The sequence below is a fragment of the Amborella trichopoda genome, chromosome 9 (genome assembly GCF_054954075.1).
Source record: "Amborella trichopoda isolate Santa Cruz 75 chromosome 9, AtrichopodaSantaCruz75HAP2 v2.0, whole genome shotgun sequence".
NCBI classification, from domain to species: Eukaryota; Viridiplantae; Streptophyta; class Magnoliopsida; order Amborellales; family Amborellaceae; genus Amborella; species Amborella trichopoda.
In genome coordinates, this window is record NC_142344.1 from 25,491,743 (window position 1) to 25,505,237 (window position 13,495).

The 13,495-nt window shown below is 34.1% G+C and overlaps 1 protein-coding gene and 1 long non-coding RNA gene across 12 annotated transcripts in view; one reads left to right on the top strand and one right to left on the bottom strand.

The window, feature by feature from the left end:
- Positions 1-425: 425 nt before the first annotated feature.
- LOC18436509 (beta-carotene isomerase D27) lies at positions 426-7,576 on the bottom strand. Of its 11 annotated transcripts, none has more exons than XM_006846527.4 (8): positions 7,091-7,576; positions 6,005-6,156; positions 5,319-5,411; positions 4,366-4,427; positions 3,700-3,806; positions 1,765-1,860; positions 1,587-1,694; positions 426-728 (listed from the first exon to the last, which is right to left on the bottom strand). In XM_006846527.4, the coding sequence occupies exons 1-7, from the start codon at positions 7,314-7,316 to the stop codon at positions 1,642-1,644; spliced, it is 789 nt and encodes a 262-aa protein (XP_006846590.2). In that variant the 5' UTR covers positions 7,317-7,576; the 3' UTR covers positions 426-728; positions 1,587-1,641. The 11 variants fall into 11 exon arrangements, with proteins under 11 accessions (XP_006846590.2, XP_011624215.2, XP_011624216.2 ...); XM_011625913.3 differs by having other exon boundaries at positions 1,587-1,691; positions 7,091-7,530; XM_011625914.3 differs by having other exon boundaries at positions 1,587-1,691; positions 3,696-3,806; positions 7,091-7,530.
- Positions 7,577-10,122: 2,546 nt separating this feature from the next.
- The window catches only part of LOC110007445 (uncharacterized), a 33,081-nt gene continuing 29,708 nt past the window's right edge, over positions 10,123-13,495 (top strand). Inside the window, exon 1 of the long non-coding RNA XR_002281259.2 lies at positions 10,123-11,184. This is a non-coding gene — a long non-coding RNA (uncharacterized LOC110007445). The remainder of the gene's footprint in view (positions 11,185-13,495) is intronic.

The following is a 13,495-nucleotide window of genomic DNA, read 5'->3' on the forward strand; positions in this document are numbered from 1 at the left end:
TAAGGAGAAGTCTTTAATATAAGGAAAAGTATACAATGAGACCATTTATCTTTGGTACAAGGTGGTCACAATTAATCTTGACCATTGGATGTGAAATTTGGTGGCTACATTTATTGCATTAACCAAGCTCAAAGTACAAAAGAAATTTTCTCGAACTCTGTGACATATCAAAGTTATCAGATTTCATATCGGATGGTTTTAAGTAATTGTGACTTCCATGTATAAAAGGTAAATGGTCTCATTGTATACAATTCCTTAATAGAAACATCACCCACATTGAACATTCATTGACTAAATAACCTCTAAATCAATATTAGAAGAAAAAATAATATGATATATGGTGTAAAATGTGGTTCAAACATCATAAATCTACGAATAATACAATTTATGCCTAAAATCAAATCACCATATACCTCGATATAGAATTAGTTTAACTTTTTAAAATTTATTACTTGTGACAAGAAAAGTGTAAAGTTTGAAACTTGGTTTACAGTTTTCAACTATGAAAAATTGTATGGTACATAAAATTAACATTTTTCCATTGCAAATATGAACGGAATAGAAGATAGTAGTAATGGAGTGGGTAATGAGGAAACCACAAGGCCTTCCTATTAATGAATGACCAGTAGATTGTTGTTCTGTAAGCAGGTCTTATTTTTAGATACTTCCGGCTTCTTTGGAATTCATTCCTCATGCATCATGCATCACAGATAGGGACAACAATTGACCTGCACAATTTCCTCATTTATTCAGTAATCCATCATGAGCACAGTCTAGAAAGAATTTGGATCTATATAAATCCTCCTAAAAGGTCTGGGTACAAATGTCCAGAGGATACATGACAATAAAAACCTTATTTCCCTTTTCCCTAACCTTCAAAGAAAAAAAAAAAAAACTCATTTCCTTAAAAAATAAATTTCCATAATCTCAAAGTTCCATTTTATATATAATAATACTAAAAAGCACCATACGACGTGCTCAATTTTTACAATCACCTAAAGAAAAAAAGAACATGCTTGACTTTCTCCTTCCACTTTATAGAAAGGATTGAATACTATGATACCATTTACCATTGTTATAAGCATTTCATAATTATTCTTAGCCATAAGATGTCAAATAGGTGGTTTAGGGTGTGTCATGAAGTTCAAGATATGTTTTTTGAAAATTGAGTCTACTCTGATGGACAAGAGTGTTTGTAACTTCCTTGTAGTAAAAGTAAATGGTCTCTTTGTATACTTTTCCACAGTAAAATACGGTAAATTTGAAAAGTTGAAACTGTGACAGCTTTACACATGTGGCATATGCTAAGAAAGTTGCGGGAACTTCTCCTTGCTCATAGCTTATTAAATACACTCAAAGAAGGCTCAGGATGAATTCCAATTTGTTAAAAATAGAAGAAACCAGTATACTTAATGGAACTTTTATAGAATTTAATAAAGACAGGTGCAGCTCCCAATCCAATGATACCTCATAGAGCTCTTAATATCACATTCCACAAATGCCATAATAATAAGATATGAAAACAAGAGGTCATTAATACGATATCAAAGACAAACTACAAATTGGAATGAGGTGATTCTCCTTACCATTCTCTCTCAGAATGCCATCCTTGTTTAGACCAGAGAGAGTTCAATTATCTTCTCAGGTTTGTAGCTTAGGACATGTAGGTGAACTTGGATTTGCAATTGAACCTGCTATAAAAGATATGAGAATGTGTTCTTGCAAATTCCCACAAATTATATAGAATTGCATTAGTAAACATACATATGTTTGCATAACATGGCTGAGTGGACACTGGATCCTCCTCAAATGGAGGTGGTGCCTGACCATATACCATATCACAACTCATGTCTTCAAAATCTGCACAAGAAAAATCCAATTTATATCGTAGGACTTCTACTTAATCCTTTAATGATCAATAAACATACTTTATTTTCATTTTCACTAAGTACAATTTTTTGAGATGCAAAACCTCATTTTGGGTTGTTTTTGCATGATTCATTGAAGCATGTCTGAAAGAGTAAAAGTATAACCAATGTGCATATGTGCATGATGAGTTATTTGATGAATTGACAAAATGTGTTTAAAACCTCCATGTAGAAAAAATTAGAGAGATGTTGAAGTAGATTTAATCAAGAGAATTCTAGATGTTGCAGAGAGAGACCAATGTGGGAATTCTAGAGAAAGAGGTTGCTATAAATGTGTAGAAAGGTCATATACATGTATGAGTATAGAGTGTAGAGTAAATATGTTAAAGCTGTGAGGGACTTGTGTGACATTCCGTAAAAAGACTGCATCTTGTTTGAAGAAATTCCAGATTACTCCAATGTGCAGTACCGCCTTATTTTTCCTCTTACACCCATTTTCACAGTACACTTCCATCAATTGGTATAAGGTGAGCTACTGTAAAGATAGATGGCCTCCACAAGCACCTTGTTTCACCCACAAGTGTGTCTCACCAAAGAAAATTAGGAACAGTAGTTCATCCAAATGAAGGCATTGTGAGAAGAACAGGGTTACATTGGCCTAGAGTAATGTAGGCACACACTCCCACCCTTAGACTGTAAAAAAGGTCAAGAAAAAATTATAAGCCCTGCATGGGAGATTCCCTACTCTAATTGCCATTTTAGTGGTGATTTGGGGCATCCCAATTACGGGCATCCCACCAGCATCATACAAGCTAAGGAAAGTACGAGGGCTTAGGATATAAAAGCCTGGGAATGAACTGAAGCTTTTGTAATTTTTGTTTAATTGAATAGTTCTTTCTTGTTGCTGTTGTTCCAGTAGTCTAATTTGTAGTCAAATTTCAATTTGATTCAATAACACACAAAAATACAAATCAGCTCTGAGAAACACAACACAGTTTTTTATGTTGAGCCATGAAATTTCTCATATTTTTTTTAAGCTTCACAATATAATTTTCTCATATTTTTATATGGTTCAGTCAGTTAAGGGTATGTATAAACTACACACAAAATTTATACAGTTTAATCTGGTGCTGGGAATTATGACTCACCCAGTGTGGATATTGAGAGACAGTTAAGGAAAAGAAGTTGTTTTGAGTTAACCCCCAAGACCATTTTACAAGAGCCCATAATACACCAATATTGCAACTTGTATCTGGCAAACTAAATCTGTTGAAAAAACATACCAATTTCTGGGAAGGAATTGGCAGCATAGTCACATTTTAACAAATAGTAGCTTTCATACTATCTCTAGCTCCTGATTTTTTCACCCAGAATGCAATAAAAAGTTCAGGGCAATGAATTTCAACTAGGAGTTAAAATTATCAAAAGACGGATATAGTGGTAGTCTCAATAATCCTAGGAGGAGGTAAAAGTTGCTGATATTGTGCAAAGTGAAATCCAGCTTGGAGTTTTCATTTCCAAATGTGGATGCAGGAGTAGGCTAAAAAAGGCTAAGGTTGATTATTGTCATTGGCAGCTCTAGATATTGGTTCCAATCCTTTGAAGAATGGGATATCAAGAAAATTATGGAGAAGAAATGGATATTCCAACCATGTTGTATTGAAAAAAGTAAAAAAGTAACATGGATGTCAATTGCTCATTCCAAAAACTTAGGGCTTCAGCATTGCACACAAGAATAACAAAAATCTTCTCAGGTTTAAATTACTTAACAATGATAAATATTAAATAGAATCTGTATACAGTGCAACCAATAAAGGAGACACTTACATACTTGGTGTCATAGTCAAAGGAAGCCCAAATTCATTTGTGAAGAAATCTTGAGTGGGAATCTTGCACATATTTACACACATTCCAACGCATCCGCTATTCTCTAAGTACCTAGATATATGGTGAAAAATACATGTTTGAAAGTCAGCATCAAAATAGATTTCCAAATATGCACTGTTATACATAAATTTTCATGTATGGAAATGTAATCAATTTGATAACACTTATTGTGACCAACATGTTTCCTCTCCCTTTGGTTTGGTTGATTAGGTGAATGAGAAAAACAGAGAACTTGACAAAGAAACTTGGATCAGATTCAATATGATAATCAGTTACTTTTCTCTATACTCAATGAAATCCCGATGGAAGCATCTATGTTCTTCACAAATAGGCAAATCTGCAGAACTTCCAATCAAATTTGGTTGATTTCTTTATGGTTTCACTTAGCCTAAACCAAAGGCTTCCGTCATGCGAATTGTTACATCCACTCAATGCTCATATCCAGATACTTAATATTTATCAAGTATGAATGAAACGGATTCTCCTATTACTCCTGGGGAGTTATTCATACCTAAGATCTTGTATCTAATTCCCATATCCAATGCCAAGTCATGTAAACTATGAGAAAAACCACTAGGGACCATGTGTGGTAAAGAGACTACAGTCATACCTGCACTTCGTAATGTGGACTCCACTCTTTTGCTTTACTCCATTTACCTCCACTTCAACAACCTAGTATGCCCTCAGCAAGCAACAGATGAAATTGGTCATTAACTGCAATAAGTATTTTACACCATTCCACTGAAAACAAATGAAACCCAAAGCCCATCGATCTTTTTTAACTTCTAGACAATTGTGCTACTTATCAAAGAAATATAAAATTGTACACAGCATAAGATTTCAGAACTGAAAGTTCCCGTGGGTCCTAGAAACAAATTCTTCAAAATGTGGACTGCATATATTCAGCATCTGCAGGAAAAGAAAATGCTTAAGAGGGTTGTTGGGGTACTATCCCTACGCATAATTCCAATCTAACATACAAGGATATTTTGTAACAGCTTCCTTTTTGTTTTCAAGGAAATAAAATGCATGTTCCCTATAGTTGTCTGCTAAATTGAATAACGTCAGAAGTGTGACATGCCTTGAAACAAATAAGGTCCAAAGCTTGCTCAATAGAGTAAATGCATCCCCTCACATAACTTCCAAAATGCATCCCCAAATTCTTCATTTTCTTAAATTTCAACAATAAAGTAATTGAGAAAACACTTCAAATGAAGAGATATGAAAATAATTATTGGGGCAAAATGGTTTTAGTGGGTCCACCTAATCATGTATCCCGTCTGGTTTTCGAGGGTTTTAGGAACCTAAACACATCATACATGAGTGCAATTCCACTTCAGTCTTTGATCCATGAATTTCAAGCTCCATAAGTAATGTAGACCTGGTGATCTTTGAAGAATTGAAATGCAGTACAACAAAATATTTCTGGTTCAATTTTATTTAAGTTCGAATTTTTTATTTTTTATTTTAATTTAGATTCACGATGGTGGTAGTAGAGATGATATACGTAGACCCAAATTTTGATGCGTCCAGATGCCCACTATAGAGTGGTGCATAACTTACTTGAGAAGGGCCGACTAGCCAGTGGAAGAAGGGCACCGTCAAAGCAGCATTGAACTCCGCCGCCCACTTGGTGGGGGGGAACAACTTCCTGAACTGCAATTTGGACAAAGTAATTAACGAAAAAAACAGAGAGAGAGGGAGGACAAGAATAAGCTTAAATTTACTACATTGGGATTGTAGACCATTTATCTTTAGTAATTTGATGTAAAATCTTATAGCTTGAGATGTATCCCACAACTCTAGAAATTTTATTTTGATTTTTGTGCCCACTCAACTACATGCTCCTGACCATTCAAGTTCCACATCCAACAATAAATGATTATGACTTCGTTATGTTAAAAATAAATAATCTTATTATATACTTCTCCCAAACAAAATTTACACACTTAAAGTTGCATAGGCATGCGCAAAAAAATAAAGTGTGGGTGGGAGATGAAAAATTGTAATTTGATTTAAAATCTTAGAGCTTAAGGTGTATCACACAACTCGAGAAATTTTTTTCACTTTGTGCCCACTCAATCACACACCCGTGACCATTCAAGTTCTACATCTAACAATCAGTGATTGTGACTTTATTATGTTAAAAATAAATAATCTTATTGTATACTTCTCCCAAATGAAATTCACACACTCAAAGTTGCATAGGCGTGTGCAAAAAAAAGTGTGGATGGGAGATGAAAAAGGACCTTAGCGGGCGCCCCTGGTGGTAGCATGGACAAGAGTACCTCCCTCACCACCTCTTGTTGTTGTTTTCGAGACCTCCCCTGCATTACCGTCTTTGATACTCCCACAAATCCCTCGTAATCGTACAACCCGCCTCCCCTTTTCTTCTCCCCACCTTTTACAATTATTAATAACATCATATTCACTCATTTACTCTACAATATCAATGAAGAAAACTACGACTCGGTCACGGGGAAAGGCCCGAGTCACTTTGGACTCTGCTTGGTTAAAAAAATAAAAAATCTAAAAAAAATCTCAGAAAATAAAAAAATACGTTTAAAGTAAACTTGGAATGAAAATGATTTTTTAAAAAAATCAACTTGTTATGGGGTATTTTAAAAATAAGAATGTGTTTTGAATAGGCCGACGCTCTAAATAATCAAAATACGGCACAATTTTAAATAATGTTGTTTTAATATTAGAAAACTTTATGATGGTTTGAAAATTTATTTTTATCTTAAATAAAAAATTAAAAATTAAAAATTAAAAAATTAGGTAAATCGAACATATCTATAAACACTTAAAAATCTTTAAAAATCTTGAAAATTGACGGTCTAGATAATACATTACAAGATGTACTATTTTCAATACTTAAACCTTTTTTTCTCTCATGTTCATACATTTTGAGGTTGAGGTGATTGAATTGAGGGTTTTTCAGCATCAAAACAATTTTTTTAATGAATTTTTGAGTTGTGCCCTAATTTCATTGTTTAGAGCCTCACACTTATATAAGCTTTTTCCTAAAAATAATTTAAAAATAAAAAAAATATAAAAATAAGTATTTATAGCCAAAGCACTTTCCAATAAAATCATAGAAAATATAAAACATTATAAATAATTTTTTTATTTTTGGGTATTTATATATATATATATATATATATATATATATATATATATATTATTTTATTTTTTAAGATACTTGATTTGGAGCACCTAATTCGGGATACATGCCTCTCGCCCCCAGGCTTGCCGAGTTGGGTCGCCCTAGTTTATCTCAAGTGTACCGTACTACATACATACAAGAAAACAAAAACGTAGTTGATGTTTACCAGAAGAGGAGGCAGCGAACTTGTCCATTTTGCGAGCAAAGAGTGTCATAAACGCTCTCTCAAACAATCCATCTTTGTACTGCGTTTTTTGGCCCATGGGTGCGGGCACACCTGAAGGCTCAGCTAAGCCGCATCGCACGCCTCTGCTCACCCTCCAGGGCGTCTGACGATGAATACGGCCGACGCTGCTGCCTGAAATAATCGGGCTCTGCATGCAAAGCTCCATGAACAACAACAATAATAATGATGGTGAAAGCCTTTACTCTGAATGGTCATATTATTTTCTGAAGCCAATTTCTCAGTTGCTCTGGTACACAAATTGGGTTGCAAATGGATTTTGATTTGTGTGGCAGCTGATTCTCAGAATTATCTATATTATTTTTTGAATTGATTTGACCCATTAATACTTTCATGTTCACAAACTTGGACACAGGCCCGAATTTAGTTTGGCTTTGTTTTATGTTGTGGTGTGCCTGCCACGCTTCATTTACCCCGCTCACAAAATCCCACCTTTGTTCTACTACTACACTCCAAAAAACTGTGTGGTAGTTGGTGCACCGCGTTTTATGAGATTTTCCCATTTGATTTTCCCATTTATATTGTTTACATGAAGTCAGATTCATTCTCACTCATTAGATACCAAATTGGATGACCCGGATGAGTTGTGAGGTTCAAGAATTTTTTTGAAACTTTGGATCTATTTAATAACACTCTTACAACTACCTATTTGAAATTTGAGTGACAAATATAATTGTGACCTCTATGTCCAAAAGATAGATAGGATCTTTATAGACAATGTGGCTTTTCGTTTTTGGGATAATTATGATCCCACTTTTTATATTGAGACCCATGTTTATAATCGGCAATTTAGACTCCCAGGTGGAGTAGAATTGTATTCAGGGGTAATTTGAAAATTTTATGCATGTTAAATTATTTATTAAGTATTGTTATTAGGTATGCGATATGAAAATTATGAACCAACAAAATTTGTGCTTACTCAGATGTAAAGTAGGACTTTAGTGTAGATTATCAAATATCTGGGACTATTTTCGAATTCAAAACATAAAGGCTTTATAAAAGGGTATATGTGATCCGGATTATCCATTCGAAAAACCGGATCCGATTGGCTGATTGGTGGTCCAGATCAACGAGTCGGCCAGATCCGGCCTTAAAAAGTTTTAAAAATCCATTAAAGTTTCTTAAAAAATCTAGTTTCTTTTATTTCCAAAGAATTAGGGGCATTGTGTTGTAACTTTTCATTATTTCATCAAAAAAATGTAAATATTGAAAATCTGCTTCATGCCTAGGTGTTTATTGACAACTGCATCCATTTCACTTCAAAATGAAATTTAAAATGCAACTTATTGCAATAAAATGGATTTCTAACTCAAATGTTTTTAATAATCTCCATTACCACTTTTACTTATAAATATATGGATCTTGCCTACTCATTTCATATTTTTTTCTTTTTTTGAATTGAAAATTAATTTATCAAAATACTTTTGTTATTTTCATTTGTATTTTTACGGTAATGAAGTTGCATAAGTCTAAGGATTAAAACTTTTTTTTCCTTATTTTTCCGTATGGTTTTTGTGGAACTCCCTCATTAGAGACATTGCTCTATTATTATTTTTTTTTGTTTTCTAAATTTTATTTTGCTTCATTATAACCTGATGTTTTCTCGTTCAAAAGTAACTGGTTAAATTTGAAAATTTCTAAATCTTCTCTTCTTTTTTTTTCTCATCGCCACTCTTTGTGGATGTACTTTAAAATGGAACTTTATCTAGAAGAACCAAAAGCAATCAATAACAGTAACGGGTCACAAAAATTGCATGATCCTCTTATACCATTGTCTCTAATTGGAAACATTATATCATGCCTTTGAAAAGTTGGTGTGTCTCGACAAATTTTTGGATCATAAACTTATTCTTATAGGATTGTATACTATGAGACCATCTATTTTTTGTATAAAGAGGTCACAATCATTCTTAGCCATTGGATGTAATATTTAATGGAGTGAAGTGTGTCACAACAATTGAGAAATTTTGTTTGGGATATCGTGCCAAGTCAATGACACATTCTCACCTACCGGATTCTGCATCTAACGAGAAATAGTAGTCGTAATTAGTGTTGTTAGATTCGCTTCAGTTCGGCAAAAAAGGCTCAAGCCTTTGGATTTTAGATCTAGACCAAAGTGATGCGATGCTCGATGCTGCAGCTTCGATCAACTTTGGCCTGCTTCAGGTCGCTTTAGTCTTATTCAGCCGCTTCAGCAGAAGCTTTGGCCTCTTCGTCGAAACAAAACGACTTGATGACATGCAACCTCATGTATAGTTTATTGGATTGTTGAGATTCATTGTACTATGACGGACATAATCGTCATATCTACCAAAAATGAGTTTCTCTTTAGGATTTTGAAAAAGTTTAAGACATCCGATTGGAGGTCTTTTTAGGATCTTTACAGCCGCCTACGAGAGGACTTCGAGGCTCAAGCCAAGATGGGTCTTGACCGTTTTATACAAAGCGGAGGATGTCCTGCACTTTGTGGGAAAAAGCCGTAGTCTACACAAGTAAAATTACGTTATTAACATTGGTTAAAACTTATTAGTTGAAAAATACTGTAAGTTACATTTTAGGCTTCCATATAATGTAAAAAAATTAAACTACATTTACCTTCATTGATAAAAACAAATTGAACCATTGAATATCAAAGCAATATATTTTTTTTCTTTATGAAATTTTTTAATTTTTTATTATTTTAATATATTTTATGTATAAATATATATTTTATTTATATTTAATTTTTTAAAAGTCCGAAGTCTTCTCCCGAATTAATTGAAGTACAGAATTGATTCATTTTTTTTACAAAAGTAAATAATCTCATTATATACATTTCCTATTATTATTGTCATTGCACTTATGTTTTCTTCTCTTTTAAAGTTGGGTTTATTAAACCTCTTGTACTCATGTTGGGTTTATTATTATTATTATTATTTTGAAGAACAGTCATTTTATTTAATCAACACAATAACCAACTTTACAACATAATTAAACCTCCAGGCTACAACCAAGGACACACAAAACAAACAGCCAAACAAGTAAAACAAACCTGCTACTCATAATCTTTCAACAATTAAACTGCTATCACGCGCACCTAGTTTTGCAAGTCCATCTGCCTTCATATTACTTTCTCGATAAACATATCTAACATTACACTCCATCTCCATACAACAGTCTTACACTTCAGACCAAGATTAAAAAAATGGCAACTCGACGGGTCGACACGGGAATCACCCAAGCTGCGTCGTTTTAGGCGAAAAATCGGGAACTGTCCGATTCGTAACAGTAAATCGCCACCGAGTCTTAGAGAGAACCGCCCGAGTCGTGGCCAAAACACAAATGAACAGTGCTGAGACAAAAAAAACGTCACGAGATTGTTGTAGACTACAGTTTTTCTTCAATTTTCAGCCTTTTCATTGCATTATTGTGTGAAATTATTCGTTTTTTCATTATAAAATAAGGAATTCAGACGATTGAATCACAATTTGTTTTTCATTTTTCACAAAAAACCCTAAATCTGCCATTCTTGAGATTTCTTCCCAAATATTGTATGTTTTTTGTTTGGATCAGAGGGTTTTTTAAGGAAATCATTTTCTATAGATGATTGTAGTATTTTTTTTTTGTGATTCAGTAAATATTGGAGGCTGATTTGTTAGGAAATCAGAGGTTTCGTGAAGAACCGTTGGTGGAAAAATAAATTCCGCCAATCTTGAGATCTGAATCGATATGGGCAAAAAGTTTCTTGAAAATAGAGGGGTTTTGCTTGGAATTCTGATCTTCATAAGCTATTGCATGCTTTTTGCTTGATTTGATCGATTTTTCACGAAATCAGAGGGATTTTGTGAAGAACAGTTGACGAAAAAAAAAATTCTGCCAATCTTGAGATCTTGATCGATATAGGCCGAAATTTTTCTTGAAAACAGAAGGGTTTTGCTGATGATCTTGATCTTCATAAACTATTGCAGGCTTTTTGTGAGATTAAGCAACACTAGTTGCTCGAATTTGCAAGAAATCGAAGGTTGCTCGAAATTGAGGTATGCATATGTATTTTTTAATTTTATTGTCAATTTTATTAATGCACTAAAATATAATTAAACTTTGATTAATACATAATTATGCCATGAATGTATAATTATCATGCAATAAAAATTTGTATTTTTAATTTGTTATTGATATTATGTGATTGTGAGAAATTTTTTTTCTTGATTCTAGGTTTCACTTTTATTTCTTCTATTCACTATTGTACTTAGTTTTGCTTTATTTCCATATTATAGGTTTGAATCATGTGTTGTGTTTTCAGTTTCATTGTTAACTGATTACAAATGCATGGGTCTTTGCATTGTAAAATACTTAACTGGTTTTTTTTCATGATTTATGATCTATCTAAAGTTCATTGACTAAAATTCTTTTTCATTATTTCAAATTTAATTATTGTATTCTACACCAACGACATTAGATTTTTGATGTATAGAAAATGAATGGGTCTTGCGTTTTCTTTCATGATTTATGGTTTATCTGAAGTCCTTGCTTAAAATCTTTTTTATTACTTCAAATTCAATTATTGGAGCCTGCACCAACTATATTAGGTGTTTGATGTATAGATAATAGTGTCACTCACATCCATTGGTTAAATATGGTGTTTGTTGTGGTCTATTTAGTATGGGCATGGTCAGACCTCATGGTTCCTATCTTTAGGGAAATTGGAGTGGTTAGATTGATGCAGGTATTGTAGGCTAAAACATGTGCTATGATGTGCTAGTTGTGGGCTTATGGTGTCTTCATTAGATGGGGATCAATACTTTGTGCTTTATGAATGTTGCCTCTTAGATTGATAGCAGTGACACTAAAGAAAGATTCAAAAGATAATTTGTTGGAAAACATGTTGTCTATAATGGGAAATAACCAACACTGTAGGGAAATATGGGTAGGTCAACAGTGGATAATAAAAAAATGCATTTAATAAAAAAATAGAATAATTAGAAAACATCAAATAATTCAGCAAGGGTTTTTCATTCTAAAAAAAATTTGGCAAGGATTTCTAGTAACTTAGGGCTTGTTTGAAAGGTGGAAGGCCCCTTTGCCACAAAAATGTGGGAAAGCCACACTCCCCTATTTTTTGGCTTCCACCGATCAAACACGCCTTTAAAGAATTTAGAACTAAGTCTACCAAACCGAGTATATGTATGTTCTAAGTTCTCTCATGTTGAATTTAAAGCTACACATGATGATTAGTTTTCATGTTGAATTGTCAGGTTCATTTTCAACCATTTACATCTTAAAACAGTTGAACCATGACAAATTCCAGGGAAGACCTTACATGGCAACATGAGGTCAGACTTGATCCCAATAAAAAAAATAAAATTATTTATAATTACTTCCAAAAAGTGATTAGTAGTGGGGCATTTAGGTTCATACAACACTTGGCAAGGGGTTAAGGGAGATGTTTCTGCATGCAATAGTGTCCCTAGCAATGTAAAAAAACAGATGGCGGCCATTCTCAAGGATATCAAGGGTAAAAAAAGTCGCAAAACAGAGGATGAATGAGGAGATAGCAGACTTATATACGCCATCGAGCGGAATGAATCCAGAAGAGCAATATAATCATGACTTGAAGATGGACACAAGAATGAGCTTGTACGAAATGTACTAGAGAGAAAGTGAGTTCGGAATGCCTGATGGTTATGGCCATGCATGGAGGGCCCAGCTCAAGCATGGATGGTGGGGCCAGCTCGAGCATGTATGGCGGGTCCAACTCGAATATGTATGGAGGGGTTGGTGGCAATATGTATCCAGAGGCATCAGACGTTGAAAAAATTATTCTTGGTTTATCTAGGAGCACTAGTGTTGAAAGTCATGGTTGTATAGACCCATTTCTTTCAAAGCCCAAGTCACAACAGATGACCCTCAAAGGCATGGTGAAAAGTACAAGGAACATGTTGGGCAGATATGTTGGTAAAAAATTGTACGCTAAAGGAATCCCCTTTGATGCAGCCAATAGCCCCATATTTCCTACCTATGGTCAACGCAATCCAGAGAGCCAGGCCGGGGGTAAAACCCCCAACTGTATATGAGCTTAGTGGGCCGATCTTGGATGAAGAGGTAGAGGAAGTTAGGAAGTGAATTGAAGAATATAAAAAGGGTTGACCAAGAACAGACATTACTCTCACGAGTGATGGTTGGTTGAATAAAGTTAGCAAAAATGATTATCTTAACTTCTTGACCTATTCCCCAAAAGGTACAACCTTTTTGTCTAGCAAAGACGTCTCAGGGAAAAAGAAGGATGCAAACTTCTTGGTATGACTATACGACCAGATAGTGGAGGAAGTGAAAGATAAGCATGTGGTC